At 44.5% G+C, this 19,862-nt stretch overlaps 2 protein-coding genes across 4 annotated transcripts; one reads left to right on the top strand and one right to left on the bottom strand.

Moving 5' to 3' along the window:
- Positions 1-6: 6 nt before the first annotated feature.
- On the bottom strand, positions 7-9,539 carry FAM131B (family with sequence similarity 131 member B). 3 transcript variants are annotated; one of them, XM_069087450.1, is made up of 7 exons: positions 9,410-9,539; positions 6,560-6,669; positions 6,114-6,149; positions 5,242-5,335; positions 4,720-4,917; positions 3,310-3,453; positions 7-3,068 (listed from the first exon to the last, which is right to left on the bottom strand). In XM_069087450.1, exons 2-7 carry the CDS (start codon positions 6,611-6,613, stop codon positions 2,602-2,604), a joined length of 993 nt encoding a protein of 330 aa, XP_068943551.1. In that variant the 5' UTR covers positions 6,614-6,669; positions 9,410-9,539; the 3' UTR covers positions 7-2,601. The 3 variants fall into 3 exon arrangements, with proteins under 3 accessions (XP_068943551.1, XP_068943550.1, XP_068943552.1); XM_069087449.1 differs by lacking the exon at positions 9,410-9,539 and adding an exon at positions 9,055-9,274; XM_069087451.1 differs by lacking the exons at positions 5,242-5,335; positions 9,410-9,539 and having other exon boundaries at positions 6,560-6,662.
- Positions 9,540-18,478: 8,939 nt separating this feature from the next.
- On the top strand, positions 18,479-19,423 carry TAS2R60 (taste 2 receptor member 60). The gene has a single exon (XM_069087009.1). It carries the CDS (start codon positions 18,479-18,481, stop codon positions 19,421-19,423), a length of 945 nt encoding a protein of 314 aa, XP_068943110.1.
- Positions 19,424-19,862: the final 439 nt, after the last annotated feature.

Consider the following 19,862-nt stretch of genomic DNA (forward strand, 5'->3'; position numbering starts at 1 on the left):
CGGGGTGCTTGTCATATTGGCAGATACCTTTTCTGCCTTTTGGCCTGCAATGATCCCTTTCTAGCATCCCTGAGCAGGTAATCATTCTTCCAGAGATGAACCTGCCAATTTGCCCTTATTTTGGAATGTCCTCTCTGGCATGGTTTCTCCAGGAGGAAGGCTTGAGCCTTCAGCCTTTTGATTTCCTTCCCAATGGCCTCTACTAGAAAGGAACTGCAGGAAACGGACTTCACATAGGGTGGGCCTCTCCTTCCCTAGGGGACCAAAAGGATCATATATCCATAATGGACTCAGGGATAGAGATGTAGACTTGGTCCAGAACAAAAAGGGAATGAGATATTTCTTGATGATCGGCTGGGTTAGGAGAAACACTGGATCCTGGCTGGAGAGAAGGGATGGAAGACTAGTTTTTAGGAGAGTAAGAGCAGGGCAGGTTGGGGTGGGGCTGAGGTACACAGCACTTACTGAAGCACCTGGAAATGCGCTCCTTCTATTGATGCCTCAGTGAGTCTGGTCACTCACACTCACATTTACCTCTTGGTTTTCCAGGAATTGTCATTCAGGCAAGTCTTATGGCTAAACCCACTCCTACATGCCCCCCCCCCCCGCAAGATTTATTATTGGAGTGACTATCTCCCTTCCTTCTCCAAGCCCTCCAACCCCCAGAGGAGACAGCTAGATCACATATGCCATGTGCTTCGTGGAAGGAGGTGGTCACAGAACAGGCAGACAACCATCCCAAGCCCGCCGGTTCCAGAGGATAAGCAGAAGCACCTCGCGGACATTTCTGCTCTAGACCAGGCCTAGAGCAACTGGAAAGAATGTCTCCCAAAAAGTAGCAAGCCACATAACACACTGAGGAGGACTGCCAAAAAGGCTGGTACCTGGGAAGTGGGGGAAGAGGGGAGAATGGAGGAGACCTGGCACTTTAATTGACTCCTTAGACTTTGTCTTTCCGGAGTGCCTCCTTTTGCCAAGGATTTATATAATGAGTGGCACACTGGAAGTATAGAGGGGTATGTCAGTACAGAAGAAGGAAGATATAGCAGGGCAGAGTTTAGTTTTATCACCTGTCCAGTTCCCTAGTAATTGCCTTATTCTCCATTCCTCCCCTTTAGGTCTCTTCACTACCTAGGGTCCTAGAGCTTAGACTGGTCCCACAGTAGACCTGAGGGGTCCCAGAGAAACCTAAACACTCTGAGAATGTAAGAGAATGATGATTTCTGGAGTATGTGCCACACTATCATACCCCTGCCTATGATGGGAGACACTTGATCACTGCCTGTCTGGAGTGGGAAGGGTTAAGCCATATAAATAGCACTCTGTGGGGTTCTAGATGTATACTGCCTCCATCCCCAGCAAATGACCCCACTCCAGTCTGAACACTAGGTCCCCCCAAACCCCACCATCTCAGTCATCCCTGAGTCCCCAAGAAGATATAAAAATGTAGAAAAGGCAAAGAGAAAAGTGTAAACAGCTCCAGAGAAGAGAGGGGAATGGATGGGGGACACAGCCCCAAAGCTCAGCCCCTTTGCCAGGGCACCTGAATCAGTATACTGAGGCCATGTCCCACTTCTCTGCCCAGGGGTGGGCTCCCCAGGCAGAAGCCAGGGGGACAAGGGGGATGGGGATGGAAGAAGAGAAGGCTAACACCGAAAGCCAATCAATGCCACAGCCACTAACCCAGTTAGGGCAGCTTTTAGAGCCTTAGAATCACCTCTCTGACCAAAGCATGTTCTCCATCCCAGATGCCAAGCCCAATCCAACAGGTGATACTGCTATCTCAGAACAAGTTCTTGACCTCCACAATGATGTCCTTTTTACCTGGATGAATCACAACTGGACATGTCCAAGTGTCCTGGCAAACACATTATTGATCCTCAACCTCTTCCTGAAGGCAGCTTCTTTATCCTGGCATTGCAAGTTCTTCCAAGGAGAGAGCCATACAACCACTAGCAAGATGGGGACGCTTCTTTCTAGGTAGTTTCTGCACCCACTTCAAAAGCGGGCCCCTTGAAGTGGCACCCACTAGAGCTATGGCCAAGTGCCCAGGTGATCTGTTCCTTAGGGTAGGAGTAAGCTGGGCCTATATGGCCACAATGAACAGTCTGAAGAATAAGCCATACTGGGAGGGTGGCAAGGAGGCATCTAGGCTACCAAGAGCCCAGACCTGGAAGACTAAATTAAAGGGAATAAAGAACTGAGGTCCAATCTGTATCCACAGGCTCTCTATTCCTTATCCAGTCTCTAACATCCACAGACATTGTCTCCATCTTCGTTGCCACAGGCTTCATCTATGCCATAGATCAGTATTTGCAGGCCCCATGTACCATAGGCACAGCCTTGACATTATCTGTTCAAGGTTCCATATCCACACAGCTGTGTCTCTGTCTCAATTATCAGCCCCATAGTCTCTGGATCTTAAGCAGGGATAATTTCTTTCCTGATGTCCTCCATTGCTGGGGTCGTTGGGAACTCCTGGGTCCCTATGACCCTGCCTTGGCTGTGCTGTTCCCCTTTGCCCTCAGGATGTCTGATGCAGCCATGCCCCTCTGGTAAAATTGGGGAGGGGTAAGGCAGGAGCACATGGATGGGAGGGAACTAATTGTTGGCCTCTCCCTCCTCTTCATCAAAAGACTGTACCCCTGAGGATGTAACATCAGATACTTTCCGACTGAGGACAGCAGATGCCTCAGGCTCTTCTCGTGGGGACAGTGACTCCAGATCCCTACATCCTGCATCTTCTTCCTCCTCAGCAGGCACTTGCCTCTTCTCAGGCAGATCCCTCGCCGAGTCTATTCCACCTACTCCTGAAGTCCAGTCAGGGTCTCCTCCCAGTAAGGGTTGGGGCCCCTGGGCTGAGTGCCCAGGTGGAGGCTGGGAAGGCCCTACTTCATGCAGACTGGGCTGAGAGTCATCAAAGGCTGGACCAAGGTAGGAACCAGTAGCTGGAGAAGCTATGAGAGACTGGTCACTTGCTTCCCAGGCATCTGAAGAACCCAAGCAGTACATGCCTTGAGATACATAGGAATGTGGCCATCCATCCAATGGGGCCTGGGCTAGGGCATCTGTGAAGAGAAGGATATAAGAAGGGGAGGTCACACAAATCACAGACAGGTAATAAGGTCATATGGTAGCCATGGGGAAAATAGAGGGCATGTAGCAGAATTGTGGTGCAATGGGTAGATAGGACTAAAGGAATTTTAATGTCCATTGTAGTCTGGGCAGAAATGACAAGGTTTGGGAAATCTTAGAAGTCAGGAAGAAGTTCTGATCTTTAGGAAATAGGGTTCTGGAACCATCTCTCACCCTGACTTTCCATCAGCTCCTGGTAGTTATCACTGTAGTTGCAGCCCAATGGCTCCTGGGCAGAATTAACACTCATATCTTCACCATCCATGGAAGACCAAGCCATTAGTGTGGCCTCAGAGATAGCAAACTGTTCCATGACCCCTGGGAAAGAAAGAAGATGAGTTATCACAGGAAATAATTCCAACCATAGACACAGAACTGGGGTCACCTCAATGCAGCTCTCAAATTAGGGAAAAAATGAGGAGAAATTCCTACGTGTTATAACTGAGAAATTCTAAGTGAAAAGGGTAGAGGTTCCTGGTAAGGAATCCCTGGGGATAGGGAAGATGGAAACAAGGGGGATTTCCAGGGAGATGTACTCTAGAGATTGGGACTGGACATAATCAAGTGTTAGTGTTTGAGTGTTCCTAGGAATAAGGATTATGAAATTTCTGTGAGAAGTTCCTAACAGATTCAAGGTCTTCAAGACGGACTCTGTGGGTAGATCAGGGTTGAGCGGGGGCATCAAAGGTCTTAATGGTGGAAGGGGAACATGAGAGAATTTCTCTAGAGATTAGGTGAGTTTAGGAGTCCTGTCTCTAAGGAAAATTGTAAAGGGGGAACTTTATTTTGCTAGGTCCAAGTTCCTCATTAAATCAACTTCCCTCCTATATTAGTATTCCCATGGCCTCCATATTCTTCTTGACCCAGCTCTCTAAGGTTGCCCCTCCCTTAGCTTGGGTTCAGAGCCCTAGAGTACGGCTTGCCATTCTGGCACATTCACTCCAGTGGGTGCTTCATATTCCCCATCCAAGGATCACAGAAACGTAAGACTAGAAAATACTTTGGAGATTATTTCATCCAATAACTCCATTTTACAGATGAAGAAACTGAGCAGAGGAAAAGTGACTTTCTGAAGGAGATTACATGACTAGTAAGGTACACAGCTATGATTCAAAGCTGATTGCACTGCTAACTAAAACTTGCCCATCCTGAATCTCATACGGTACCCTTAGGGGTACCCTTAGGACTCTACTCCCAATGCTACTACTATTATTCGTCATAGCTAGTTAATTTGATAAACTAATTTGTGACAGTGCACTAATAGATGAAGGATCACTACCATACGCCTGTCTCCTTGGATAATGTGTTTGAACAGTGGCCTTCTGGGAACAACCTTTGTCTTTGTTTGCAGATATAGGGCATCAAGGGAGTCACATGGAGGGAATCTGAGACCAGGAAGAGAAATATTCTAGGGCAAATAGGCACTCAAATCCCACATAATTCTATCTCTGCATAGGATAAGCCCCAGTATGGGAGGACTTGAGCGGGAGAGGTCAAGGGGAGAAGGCCAGGGAGACTTTTGAGTGATGTATGTCTGGGAACAGGATATTGGTTGAGGATATCCAGGACTGGGGATGAAGATACCTGCAAGGAATCGCGCCTCCTTCTCTCCATCACTGAGGTCAGAGTAGGCATCCGTATCCCTTCGGACAGACTCATGACTGTGCTGTGGTTGAGCAGCTGGAGCCTTTCCCCAACCCTGCCATTCGATCATGTGGGCCACTCGACCTTGCCCCATGGCTGTAGGCTTTGTCACATGGTCCTTCATACTACGCGAGATCCCTAAGAAGCCAAAGGTACCCATTCCCTCCAGGCTATTACCCAGGTCCCCAGACAGACCCTCCAAGCCACCCATAATCCATGACCCCCCAATCAATGGAGCCTGATTACATAGGACTAACTCAGGGTGCTGCCAATGAGGGGCAATTTCTCAAAGGGCAATAAGGATAGGTAGAAGACTCTGAAAGGGAGAGTCTAGAAGTAAAGATAGGAATGGCATTTGGAGAAAATGGACAGACATAGCAATAGGTGCCAAGGATAAGGAGACATATAGTAGGGAGGAAGATTCCTTGTGTATGAAGGTACTATATGAGACTGGGGTCTCACCTGAGAAAGACGACTTGGCCAAGGCCCCAATACCATAGGCATTGGAGTTCCGCTTAAGCTTGGGAAGGATGGAGGTTGTGTCCTCCATGGAAAGCTGGGGGAGGGTGCAGAGAAACAACAGCAACAACAGCAACCACAACAACAATCACAACTCACATTTATATAGTGCTTTAAGGTTTACACAGTGCTGTCAAAATCCTGTGATGTAGGCAGTACAGATATTATTATCCATATTTTACAAGTAAAGACACTGAGATTCAAGAAAATTAAATGACGTTCCAAAAGTCACATAATTAATAAGTGTTGGTGCTAGACAGAGGGTGTCTCTGTGGGGCGGCGGGGGGGGGGGGGGGAGGGTGTGGGTCTGTTACATGCATGGGGAGAATTCAGGAGAAGTGAGATAAGATTTACAGGTTCAGGGGAAAGGAAGCAGGCAGAAGATAGTTTCCCAAGAATCAATGGGAATGGTCTTATAAACTAAAAGGGTGAGTATGTGTGTGCTTGTGTGTTTACTCATAAGGGTATGTAATCCTGATGATGTGAAAGACTGAGCCAGGTAGAGAATGGATAAAGGGGAGGAGCTAACTAGTGAAAGGAAGGGGAGATTCTGGGAGCAGTGAACCTACTACTGGAGTGACAGGATTAGAGAGAGGGAACATAGTTAGGAGACAAAGGGATAAGCAAAGGTAAATGGTCCCATGCTCCTTGTTGGAACTCAGTAAGACTGGAACTCAAGAGTCCTGGTTCTAACTGGGCTTGAATGATTGGAATGGGAAGGAGATGTACATTGCTTTCATGTTGGGATAGGAAAATGAGAAGGAAGTTAGGAGGGAAGAGGGTTAGACCAGGGAGACTTCCGGACAAGTACTCACATTGATGCCATCCCAGGAGAAATCTGTTCGAGTTTGCTGTGAGGAGACACAATAAGAGTACATTGTTTGAAGAGTTGCTGGTGACAGCTGCAGAATCATTCCTTTCATTGAGCTCCCTCTTGACTACATAGTAGGGCCACCCATGTGTGGTAAAAAGGGACTGAGGCTAGTTTTAATTCTAAAATGAGAGCCTGGGGAGAGATTCTGGAGCATTACTGGAGGGTATCAACCTAGAGGATTGGTAAGGTAACAACTGGTGAATTCTTGGGGAAACAAATGGAGATTCTTAGGTCAGGACCTAGGAAGGTTTAAGAGGGGCAGGAGACTATACTACAGGTATAAAGGATGGATCTCAGGGGGTTCTGGAGATATAGAGGAAGTTCATGGCAGGTAGGGAACATTTGGGGTGGGGTTGGGGTGGGGTTGGGGTGTGGTGAAGGCCTCACCTCAGTGGATGGCCGGTGGATGCTACTCCCATGCAGGGAGCTGGTGCTGTCCATGTTGATTTGGTCAACATCCTTCAGACCTTTCCAATCCACTGCAATCACCTCATTTCCTAGAGGCAGCCAGGGGCCAAAACTCAGCCTCTAGCTCCCCATACTCCATCTGGCACCACCACTGAATCTAATCTGGGTACCAGCTCAGCCCCACTTCTGTAGAAAGATTCAGAGTCCCCATTCCAACAAGCTCCACCCCGCCCCAACCCCAGCTGGAAAAACTGCTCTACAATCCCCACATTCCTTCTCTCTAGTCCTCTATTTCATTATTCGATGACTAGCCTTATTCCTCCCAACATTTGATAGTAATAATAGTAATAACAAAAAACCAACTTTTAGCTTCAGATGAGCTAAACAGAGCACACTATCATAAATCAGAGGGAAAACTTTCCATTGGCTACTTTTTTTTTCCCAGTAGGGGGTTACTAGTGAGGTGAACACAGAAATGAGGTGGTCAGTGCAAAGGATGGGGTAGAGGAGTTTAGCCTAGGCTCAGGGAGGGCAGAATGAAGTTATTACGATGGGAAGAAAATTAAGGGTTGGGGGAGAAGGAAGCTTTGGGGCCTGACAGAATCAGAGGGAATCCAGAGGAAGAAAGGGAGAACTTGGAGACTCTATGGAGAATCAAAGTTCCTCTTTCCTGAACTGAAACCAGTGGAATGATTAGAAATAAGTCTTAGTGAAAAAGTTGTCTGGGGCTCTGATAGCACTGCTAGGACCCCCTGCTTGGGGACAGGTCTCAGAGGAAGAGAAACTATTCAGTTTAAGATAGTAGTTTGTGTAACTTGCATAGGATGGGGCTAAAGGCAAAAAAAAAAAAAGACAGCTGAACCCCTTATGTATGGAAAAGCCCCCCACACTCTTTAAAAGGGGGGGTGTGTGTGTGGGTGTGATGTGGGTGGGTGGGGGTGTGTGTGTGGGTGTGTGTGTGGGGGTGGGGTTGTGTGTGTGTGAGAGTGTGAGAGAGTGAGTGAGAGAGAGAGAGAGAGAGAGAGAGAGAGAGAGAGAGAGAGAGAGAGAGAGAGAGAAAAGCTAGTGGATTCAAAAGGCAAAAGGCCCAGGCTGGTAAGGGAGGGCAGGGGAAAAGAATGGGCAGCCTCAGAGAATAAGAGAGAATCTGGGGTGGGTTGGAGGTTCAGAAATATGCTTGATCAGTATAGGGATCCTTACAGGTGGGGAAAGTGGGAGAGGAAAAGAAGGGGACACTTAATTTGTAGTAATAGGGAGAGCTGAGTCAGAGATGTGGGGGACAGGAAGGGGAGGGATGGGGAGAGGAGGTGAGAGTAGAGGAGTAGAGGGTATCCATGGAAATGAATAAGGTCTCAAAGAAACCAGGCTTCTGGACAGTGAGAATGTGAGTAACACTGGGAATTATTCTCTCAGCTTGAGGTTACTGAGGGGTCTAAGTAGGGGAAGTTGGTTATTGGGGTGAGAACAATTTTGGAGACTGAGAAAGAGGGTCAGACTTAACTGCCAAGCAATGTAAAGGGTAGGGGGGCAGTTTTCCTAAGATCTCGTTCGACAAGAGAGGAGTAAAGGGGTGGGAGGAGAGTAGGAGGCCTTCCTCTTCAACACCTACCCCTAAAACCAGGTAAATGAAGTCAGGGTCCCACCCAACCTGCCTCCACCAACACAAGTACACTCTTTTCTCTAGTTTTCCCCTTTATTCCTCACTCCCCACCCCCTCACCCCTCAACCCACAGTCAAACTCTTCCTTCTCTACACTTCTTCCCAACCCCATTCCCGTAGGACAAGGAACCCACCCACCTCCCTCAGTTACCGAATCCCCAGGGTTGATCCCGCCCCCGCCCCAGAGGAAAATGCACGTGAACAAAGCAAATCTGGGGGAGGAAAAAAGAAAAGGCAGAAGAGAGGGAAAGATGAGGAGGGGGTAAAACACCGGGAGACAGATGAAAGGGAGGGGAAATGAAAAGGGGGTATGGGAGAACCCAAAAGAGACTCAGAGAAACTGAGACAGGAGGCTGAGGGGAGACGGCAGTTTGAAGAGGAGACTATTTTGGAAATGAAAAGGAGGGAATGAATAGAAAGAGGCAGGCGGAGGGAGGGTGGTTAAGGTGATGGAGAAATGAGGAAATAGGGGTTGTAGGAGGGGGATGGAGGGAATGAGAAGAGGTTGATAGAGTGATGGGGACAGGGACAGAGGCGTGGGGAGGAGATGGAGGGAGGGATGATAGAATAAGAAAGGGAAGGCGAGATAGAAATAGGAAGAGAAACAGAGGTGGAGAAAGACGAAGTGAGAGAAGGATGGAAAACAGGAGGGAGAGGTGAGTGATGGAGAGAGGAATGGAAGCACAGAGGGGGCGGAGGGAAAGAAGGATGGAGAGAGGGATGAAGAGGGATGAAGAGGGTGAGATGGGGGAGGGGGAGGGCTGAGGGATCCGGCTGAGCCCAGCCCCCGCCCACTCCCCCGCCGCGGTACCCACCCACAGTCCTGGAGCCGATGCAGCCCATGACTCCGGGGGGCCGGGGCCGGGGCCCTCACAGGCGCTGGGCGGGCGCTGGGGGGAGCACCCGGGGCCGTGCCGCCGCCCCAGCCGCTCTGCAGCGCCGCCGCCGTCTTCTCTGGGCTCCGGCTCCGCTCCCCCCTCCCTTCTCCTCCATCCCTCCCCTCCAGCAGCCTTCGTCGCCGCTGCCGCTGCCGCCGCCGCCGCCGCCGCCGCCGCTTTGCTCCCCCCCGCCCCAGCCCAGCTCGACTCAGCTCCCTCCGAGATGGGAGGGGGTGGGTCTGGGGATTGGCTGCTCCCGGGTTCTCTCCGCCCTCTGCCCCTTGTCCGCTACCTGCACCCAGATTCACGCTCCTGCTTTCCCTTCAGGCTCCGTCCTCTATCTAGTCCATGGGCTCTTTGGATGACCGTGTCTCTGTCTCTCCCATTCCCCTTCATTTGCTTCCCACGGTCACTATGCCCATCCTTCCGCAGTCCCCCTGCCCAGTTTGGGGCGGGGCGGGGGGTGGGGTGGGGAATCACCTTCAGGGAAACGTGGAATGGGGATTCGAAAACCCAGTTTGGGTCTTAGGGCCCCATGTGGCTACACATCGAAGTATTGTTTGATTCATCGTTGGAGAGAAAGATTGGAGAACTAGGGTAGGGGCGAAGTCGTGATTAAAGGCCTTGTCCCCTAGGTTCCCATACATTTGCTTTCCTTCCAAAGATCTCATCTGGGACACATACACCAGGGTAATAATTTGCTGCTTTGTATTGTCCGTTTATTGCTACAAATGTGTTAGCTTTGTCTTCCTAACAAGGTTGTTAACTCCGCGAGGGCAGGGCTAATGCTTGGTTTTTGACATTCCGTAAGTATTTATTGACTCATAATTCAACCCCAAGTCCGAGGGGAAGGGGCTAGAAAAGGGAGATAATCTAACTTCAGGACTATGGGTTTTGTATGTGTGGGAGAGGAGGAGGATGGGACTGGAAGGGAAAGGAATGATTCAAACCAAATGTATTAGGGCATATGAAGGAGAGAGAATTCAAACCCAGGATCAGATGGGGAGAAAAGTTAAGTATATTCGAAATTTGTTGAATGACTTTTGTAACAAATGAAAACATATATCCTTATCTTCTGACAAGAGTAAATATTACATTCTAGATCCCTGCCCCTCTTTCCACATTATACTCCTATCCATTTCATCAGTAGTTCTGCAGCACAAAGATTGGTCAGAATTCTAATGTCCTTTAATATTGATTTTATTTACAATACTGTAATAATAACAACAATATAGTAAAAATAGAGAGTTTAGAGAGTTTTAAGGTTTGCAAAGTTCTCTCTGTCTATTTACACTTGAGCCCCACAACAATCTCGTGAAGCAGATGCTGCAATTATTATGACCTATTTTATTATGATTATTATGATCTATTAATATGGTTTATTACAATTTTTATAAATTATTTACAATATTATGATCTATTTTATAGATAAGGAAATTATGATTCAGAGAAGCAACTTATAGCTAGCAATTGTCACAGGTGGGATTTGAAGCCAGATTCTCTAGTCATTTTATATTGTTCTCCTGGTTCTGCTTATTTTGCTCTTTGATAGTTCATACAAGTCTTCCCATATTTCTCTGAATTCCTCATATAAATTGTTCTAGCTATATACTATATCATCTGTTACACTCGTATACCACAATTTCTTGAGCCATTCCCTAATCAATGGGCACCCACTTTAAAAAGTGTTTCCAGTTTTTCACTATGACAAAAAGTGCCCATGATGAATTTCAGTTTGTCTTTGAATTAACTCATTGTGGGCATATACCAAAAGGGGATCTCAGAGTCTTGGTGGGCTGAATGTTATAAAATGAAATGTAATAAAGATAAATGTAAAGGCATGCAAAGGGATTTTAAAAAATCAACTTCATGGGTACAGGAAGAGGGAGATGTGGCTAGCCTGTAGTTGGTGTGGGAAAAGACCCTGGGGGGTTTAGACTCAATGAGTCAATGGTGTGATATAACAGCCTTTTAAAAAGCTAGTTCATTCTTAGGCTACATTAATGTAAAAAAAAATGTTTTTTCTATTGTAGATGGTTAGACGAACTTCTTAAGCATAACTGTGGATCTCACTGAGTCAAGAGTCTTTGTAGTGTTCCAAGGCTCAATACAATTACTACTGTGCCATTTGTGAATAGGAACATTTGGAGAACTGTGACACCATTAGGAAATCTTACTTTTGCCTAGGAGCTAAGAGATTTTATTGCAAATATGACATGGTCCCTGATCTCAGGGAGCTTGCAATATAGAAAGGAAGATTATACAGGCACACAAATAACTAGAACACAATATAGGTCATGATAAGCAGACAGTGCTATGAGCATTCTGGAGGAGAGGTTCTTTTTGATCAGGGGAAGCCTCATAAAGGATGGGGAATGGGTGTGGTGGAGTGGAAAGAGCACTGGACCTGAAATCAGGAGAACTCGTTCGAATCCAGATTCACTAGCTGTGTGACAGCTGGCAAGTCAGTCAATCTTTCTCTGCCTCAGTTTCCTCCTCTATAAAACATGGGTAATAATGGTTGAGGGCAACTAGGTGGCGCAGTGGATAAAGCACTGAGCCTAGAGTCAGGAACACTCATCTCTGAGTTCAAATGTGACCTCAGACACTTACTAGCTGTGTGACCCTGAGCAAGTCACTTACCCCTGTTTACCTCAGTTTCCTTATCTGTAAAATGTGCTGGAGCAAGAACTGGCAAACCATTCCAATATCTTTGCCAACAAAACCCCAGAGGGGTGACAAAGAGTATGAAACAACTGAACAACAACAACAGTAAGTAATGGATGAACCACTTGCCTTACTGTGTTGATGTGAGGAAAAGAATTCCAAAATATTAAAACACCATGTGAACATGAGCTATTACTTGAACCAAGTCTGGAAGGATGGTTAGGATTTTAACAAGAAGAGATAGAGTGAGAAGGCATCTCATGCTTAGGGACTTAGGCTTAGAAGCAGGGGCTTGCATGTCCTGTGGCCAAAGAATAATCTAATTTGACTGGAGAACATAGTATATGATGGAGATTCGTGATTGATAAGGCCAGAGAGACAGGTTGTACCAGATTTAGAGAGACTTGCATGCTAAGATAAGGTCTTGACTATTAGGAAACCTGGAAGCATTGAAGGGTTTTGATCAGGAGACCGACATGATCAATTTTGTAGTTATGTTATAGTAGAAAGACCACTAAATTTGGTATCAAATAGTTTGAGTACAAATCAAGGATCTTGATTTATATCTATGCAAGTCCTTTCACTGATGTGGGCTTATATGTAAACCTATATGTAAAACGAGAGAGTTGGATTGGATTATCTGTCTAGATACCTAGATCTGTCTGATCCCCTCCACCTCCATCTAAGATTCTGCGATAAAATGATTCTTATCATCTTGAAAGTCTCGGGTGCTTCCAATCCTATTGTTCATGATTTTGAAAAACTTTTCCTTGAATTTTCCCTTTGCCCCATATTTACTACTACCTGAATAGTCTCAAATCTTCTGATTTCATCTGGTCTTCCTACCTCTCCATTTTTTTCTTTCAGAAGGGCATGACTTTTGTTCACCCAATCTTCCTCAGTTGTGAAATGAAGGATACTACCAACTACTATATGATGGCAAAGAATTTTCTTTTTAATTTATTTACCTTTAGTTTACAACATTCAAGTTATAAATTTTTGAGTTCCAAGTTCCAAATTTTCTCCCCTCCCCACTCCTTCCCCCGCCATGCAGCATACAATCCGATACAGGTTCTACATATAGCTTCACATTGAACATTAGTCAAGTTGTAAAGAAGAACTATAACCAATGGAATGAACAATGAGGAAGGAGAAAAAAAAAAACAAAAAAAGAGAGAGCACAAGTAGTTTACTTCAATCTGCATTCAGACTCCATAATTCTTTCTCTGGATGTGATAGCTTTTTCCATCATGAGCCCTTTGGAGTTTTCTTATAACCTTGTATTGCTGAGAAGAGTCCAGTCTATCAAAGTTAGTCATCACAGAAATGATGTGTCTGTAATTGTATACAATGTTCTCCTAGTTCTTCTCTCCTCACTCAGCATCAGTTTATATGTCTTTCCAGGTTATTATGAAGTCCGCCTGTTCATCATTTCTTATAGCACAATAGTATTCCATTACATTCATATACCACAACTTGTTTAGCCATTCCCCAATTGATGGGCATCCCTTTGATTTCCAATTCATGATGGCAAAGAACTTTAACGTCAATATCACATTACCTTAAAACAGGGAAGATACTATCTTGGTCAAGATGTCTACAATGTTTCCCTTTCATTATATTTTAACTGAATTTCCAACCATAGAGACTGTAGCATTCCATCAATTTATATTTTAAAACTCCTGGACACCATGGTGCCAGGCAGGACAAAAAGGCCCACCTGGTTGGAATATAGGGGGGCCCATGCCATTCCTAACAATTACCTGGAAGATGTTTGCCTCACTGTGGCAGCATTCTGTTATAAGAAAGCTCTGGTGTATCTCATTGGAAAACTCCTTTTTCTTTGATTATCTTTAAGACACTATCCATGTCTTAGCTCAGTGGCCTTAGAAAATGTTGATTCAGACACCTGGTAGGAAGTCCACAGCATTATGCAGATTTACTACCTACCTACATGTTCAGCTGAACTTCCATATTGCCACAGTCAAATCAACCTCCTATTTCTTTCATCTTCCCTAACCTAACAGTAGACTATCCCTCCATTACTATTAATACCAGAGCAGCCAGAATAATGGTGTCAAAGTAGTTCATGTACCTGGTGGGAGTTCCATGGGACCTTAGAAAAATACTGGGAAACAACTGTTGTACTTTTTCTTTCACTTCACTAGCAATGTACAGACATTTCCCAGCCACTTCCCTGGAGATTGTAGGAGGTTATTTTATTTTTAATTTAAAAAATTGTTACTGACATTTGTTGTTCGGTAATGTAATGTCTGAGTCTTTGTTATCCCATTTGCGGTTTTGTTGGCAAAGATACTGGAGTGTTTTGCCATTTTCTTCTCCAGTTCATTTTACAGGTGAAGAAACTGAGGCAAACAGGGTTAAGTGACTTGTCCAGGGTCATATAGCTAGAAAGTGTCTAAGGCTGGATTTTAACTCAGTAAGATAAGTCTTCCTGACTCTAGGCTCAGCACTCTGTCCGCCATGCTACCTAGATGCCCCCAAATATGTTATTGACATATTTTGTTTCAAAAAATCAGCAGTATATATCCCTTTATCTCTTTTACCCATTAAGCTGTATCTAGTAACAAAGAATTTTTTTAAAAAGGGGGTCGGGAAGCAGTTCAGCAAAACTGACCAAAACATCAGTGGAGTCTGACAGCATATATGAAGTTCCACATTCATTGCCCAACACTTACACAAGGAAAACTGAGAGGTATGCTTTTCTCATCTCTTTTTGGTCATTATAACTATGTATCATTTGTTGTTTTTAATTGTTCCAGTTACATGCATATTTAAAGTTGAATTGGTCTATAAGGGACATTCTAGGGGACATGTAGTTGGAACTCCCCTGGAAACTTTCAGGGACTTCAGGGACATGGTGACTCAATGCTGCAACCTTTTGGGATGACAATTCCTGACAGCTTCTAGCCCTATGGTAGCCCAGTACTAAAAGGACAAAAGAAAACCCTCAGTAGTCCCTTTGTCCTTTCCCGGTCCTGATGGTGGCTGGGAGGTAGGATTCTGTGTCATTTAAAAGAAGATAGAACTGACTGGTTCTCTCTTCCTTCACTGTTCTAGGTTCTGTAGTGTAACACCAAGACTTTTAGTGAGAATGAGGAATAGGCTAGCCCTTTCCCATGTCTAGCCCTCACTTGTCAGCTAGAAGAGGGCTTCTCCACTTGGGGAACTTGAGGCTGGACCCCCAGCTACTTTTTATGCTTTGTGTTTCCTTTCTTGAATTGGTACCTGACCATCAACCTTGAGATGGATATGAAGGTGAGCTATGATTCCAGAGAAATTTGTTCAGTTCTAGTTGACTGACAGGAAGGTGAGTTTCTTCATTAGCCCATCAGCAGAATTGCTGAGAGTGATTTGGATAACGTGTAGAGCAGAGGTGAAATGTAGCTATGTCTATTCAATAGTCTCACATACTCCTTCATATGAGGCATCCTGGAGAGATCACAACAAAAGTTACTGAGTTCTATTTTAAGTGATTCTGTTAATGTGTGCTGTTGAGTCTTTTGTGTTTTAGCATTTTTTGTGTGTGTGAAGGAAAAAATACCTGTCCGACACCTGATTTATATTTTACAATTAAGTATCTTTCTACTCTCCTTTTTTGGATGAGGGAGTCCTTAGACATGAGCTAAAACCTACCTTTTAAATAAATTGTCTTTAGAACCCAAAGGTTACGGGGCAAGGGAGTTTAGTTCTCCTTTCATTAGGTGCTAGACTCCTACAGTACTGAACCCAGACTGACTGCATATGGGTCCAGGGCTGAGAGGTTCCTCACCTTATTGGAGAAGGGAGCAATCATACAGTCATATTAGATATGGTTATGGTCATTGTGTATATTGTTTTCTTGGTTCCGCTTTTAGTTTATAAACATTCATGGGAAAACATTTTAGTTAAATATATGAAGTAAGCATATAAGGATTAAACTGAGAGCCATGGTCAAGTGGTAGAGATGTTACCAACCAAGTGTTGGAGATATCCAGGCACTCTCCTCTCTACTGGAAGTTTTCTGGTCCTACTCTGTAACAGAATTAGAGTGCTTCCCTTACCTCTCTGAGCTCTTATCTCATTTTAGCAATGGCATCCTCTCTCCTTTGCTCCTTTCTTTGGGCTGGAAGCCACTCTTCAACACCTGTTGTGACGCTGTTACTGCTTTTTTGCTTCAGACCAGTTCTTGATGCCTGGAGGATCTGCTCATAGCTCTTGTACTGAGTGCAGTTTCTTTTAGGAATTGAAAATGGAACTCTAGCTAACACATTTTTGGAGAAGACTTGCTATAGAAAAAGCTCTCCATGATTCCAAATGTCTTCTGCCACTTCAAAGAGTACACAAATATGAGTTTTTCCATCACCAATATTTCAGTAGTTTCTAAGGGCATGAATGAATCTACAAATTGCTAATAGATACTGGAAGATTATTGGAGTTTTACCCAAATTGGGCTGTCCACTTTCAAATGACAGCTGGCCATCTCCATTTGGATCCCTTGTGTTATAAATATGAAATCTTTGAATTCAATGGGTTTCCAGTAGAATGAATACTTTCTGGAAAATTGTAAAGCCAAATATAAGCAGCTTTTCAGAAGAATGCTTCTGTGAATAGCTTTTCAAGGTTCTGATTACACAGTATGGTGAACACTCTATGCAATAATAAATAGAAGCAAAACATTCACAGAAATCAAGGTACAGCATTCACAATGTTACAACTTATCACAGAAAATCAAAATACAGCATTCACAACAGCTTATCACTAATATGGCCACATAGCTTTCACCACAGTGATCACATAGTTTTCAATAAAGAACAATCATTTAGTAACTCAATCATTAAGGGACACACAATACAAAACTCAAAGTATTTCACCCCTGGGTAATACATTCATTTAGTCAATCACAGAGTCCTTAATTCAATCACAAAGTACAATCACAAATAAATTACAATTTCATGAGTCATTACTCAACAGAAAATAATACAATTCAGCAGATAAGGGCTCCCAACTGTCTGATCAGTTAGTTAGTTTCAAGAGAAGAAAGCACCAACATCTGGGTTTTCAAAGCCAGGGGCAGGGGGTGGAGGGTGGGGTGGTCTCAACAGCTGCCGAGTCTCATCTGGCCAAATCACATAACTCTTCCCAAAGTGAATCCTAAAGCAAAACCTCACATCAGGGTCAGTCACTACTCAGTGTTCACAGAGAGGTCTTTTCATCTTGACTGGGGGCAAGTTCTCAGATTCTCTGGATCCCGTTCCATGGTCCCAACTCCTACCTGGATTCACCAAACTGTCACCTGGGTTCAAAGGTAGACAGCTCCCAGGTTCTTATCCAGTTCTCCACACACTTCCTGTCCCACACTGAAGCCCACAGCATCCAGTCCACCTTAAATCCTTCACAGTCTCTGTTTCTGGGAAGTCAAGGCTTAACAAAGTCACAAACAGACAAAGTACCAACACCACAGTCATGCCTACTCTGGCAGGTCTGGCTTCTGCCTCCATGTGACTTGCTCCAAGAAATTCTGACTCAGTTCTCAATTCTCAATTTTCTCCAGCACTGCTCTGCCTCCAGATGCTCGTCCCAAGAAATTCTGTCTTTCCCATTCAGGGTCTTTCCTTGTATACAGTATTGCTCCTCCCTATTCAGCCCCTTCCTGTTATGTCAGCAACGGGAGTTCATACTTTCTGTTTCTTTAAAGAGGCTTAATTTGAACTAAGTGCTAAGTACCTCTCAGCTTAGCAATACAAAAGGAACTTCAGATTTCAATTACTATTACAAAAATCCATAACGTTCCAGAGATACTCTTGCTACTTTCCATGCCACCCTTCTGTTATTCACACATATTAAATATGTGTTGAGTGGATGAGTGGATGAGGACAGATCTGGTAGCTCAGCTAGTCTTTGACCAACAACATTCCAGGAGAACTTTTCACCATTAGCTTTACAGATGGCACCAAGAGAACTTTGAATAACAGAATGCACAGCATCATGCATAATATCCCTTGCTCAATTACTTTGCTCCCTTATAGTGGAAAGTGATGCAGAGATCATTTCTGATAGAAGATAACGAGAGGCTATGGTTCTTGAAAATTTTATCTTCCCTCCTCATTAGATTATCAAAAGGAGTTAGATTCTCGTCCATCCTTGGTTATTCTATTTCTTATGCTAGAAGGAGGAAGTAGGGACATTATGGTCCAGGAATGTGAGCAATCCAAGGAAACAGACTAAAGAGGTAGGAGAATTTTCCATTGTAGGAGATGGTAATGAATATAAGATCTTGGACAATATTGACAGGAGCTGACCAGATGTGAGACCCATGAGAGATGGGAATATAGTGTTACAATAAAGGAGCAGTATAGTTTTCCAATGTACATTGCTCCCAGTGGCTTAATGCCATATCTTTGCTGATGTAGACTCACTGGGATGACAGAGGAAGGGTAAGCAAATCACAGGCATTCATTTACTGGGGACTTTGGTAACTGAATCTTGGGGAAATTTGCATCCATTCTGAGGTGAGGGGGCCTTTCTCTCTCTCTCATCAGATCATCTGCATCCTCTTCTCTGACCTAACCTGAGCATTTGAGAAGAAAGGTAGCTGAAAGTACATCACAAATTATCAAGAGTCTCTTCCGAAGAGCCCAACCCTTGAAGACTTGTCTCCTGCTCTAAAGCAACCAAACTGTCAGCAATAGAAATGCTCCCAGGAGATATAGTGTCTGAAAAGGATGTGGTTGGAATAGTTGTCTTTTTTTACTTGTTGTGTCTGGTACTGATTGTGGAGAATGGCTATATCCTTGTAGTGCTGGTCAGTAAATGGGCACAGTGTGGAACACTTCCCCCAGGTGATAAGATCTTGACCTTCTTGAGTGCATCTCGCTTCTTCCTGCAGTGGGTGATATGTGGAAAAAACCTGTACATCTTACTCTATCCAACGGCCTTCAAATACAACCCTGTATATCAGTACATCTACTTCCAGTGGGATTTTTTTAACTCTGTTTCTGTATGGTCCTCTGCTTTGCTCAGTGTCTTCTACTGTGTGAAAATTGCAACCTTCACCTACCCTGTCTTCCTCTGGCTGAAATGGAGGATCTTCAGGTGTATGACCTGGCTATTACTTGGCTCTCTCGGCCTCAGCTTTGCTATTGCCTTCCTGTTTTTCATAGGCAATTATTATATCTATTATGTCTACTCAGTGAGGAGTCTTGTATTTGAGAATAACTGTACTATGGATATATTGAGAAGAAAATTGGAAATATACTACTTTTTCCCTCTGAAGGTAATTACTTATTCAATTCCAGCCATTATCTTCTTCATCTGTATGTTTTTGCTTATCACTTCCCTGGAAAGACACAGAAGGAAGATGCTACATATTTATTCTGACCTCTGGGACTTCAGGACCCAGGCTCACACCAGGGCTCTCAAGGCACTCATCTCTTTCTTCCTCTTATTTGCCTCCTATTTTTTGGCATTACTGGTCAATGCTTCAAATATCTTGCCCTCTTTGAAGTCATGGTATTGGGGGTGGCAGATTTTGATTTACCTGTGCGTAGCAATCCACTCCACGATTCTGATCCTCAATAACCGCCAGCTTAGAGGTGTGCTGGAGACAAAGAACTGCTTGAGAGTCGGAATTTTCTGAGTCCCATTGGATAAAAAGACCACAGGGAGACCCCCGGGCCCACAGATACAGAAGACAAGTTCCCTTTGCCCATTTCTCTAATAAGCCTTACTTTACCATTGTTCCAATGAGATGTCATTCCAATCCTGATGGAAAGAAGAAGGAAATAAAGATGTCCCCAGAGTGCCAAGAGATGGCTGTGCTCTAGCAATATCTATTTTGTGATACTGGACTTTTCCAATCAAAGAATCTTTGAATCCCATTTTCGTATTGCCCTGTCTTTCTGCGGTAATAATCCTCATTCTGGGATGCTCACCCATCCACTCATTTCATCTGTTGAATCATCCTGGAGAAGACATTTAGTGAAATGGCATCCAATTCCCTAGGTCAGCCTCAAAGTAGGAATATGCTTTCCTTTCTACATTAAAGTGTTTTCCTGCCCGTTATCTGTTAGTGCAAC

This window comes from Petaurus breviceps, unplaced genomic scaffold, assembly GCF_028583685.1.
Source record: "Petaurus breviceps papuanus isolate PSGF00001 unplaced genomic scaffold, PetGlider_PUasm1.0 181, whole genome shotgun sequence".
Lineage (NCBI taxonomy): Eukaryota > Metazoa > Chordata > Mammalia > Diprotodontia > Petauridae > Petaurus > Petaurus breviceps.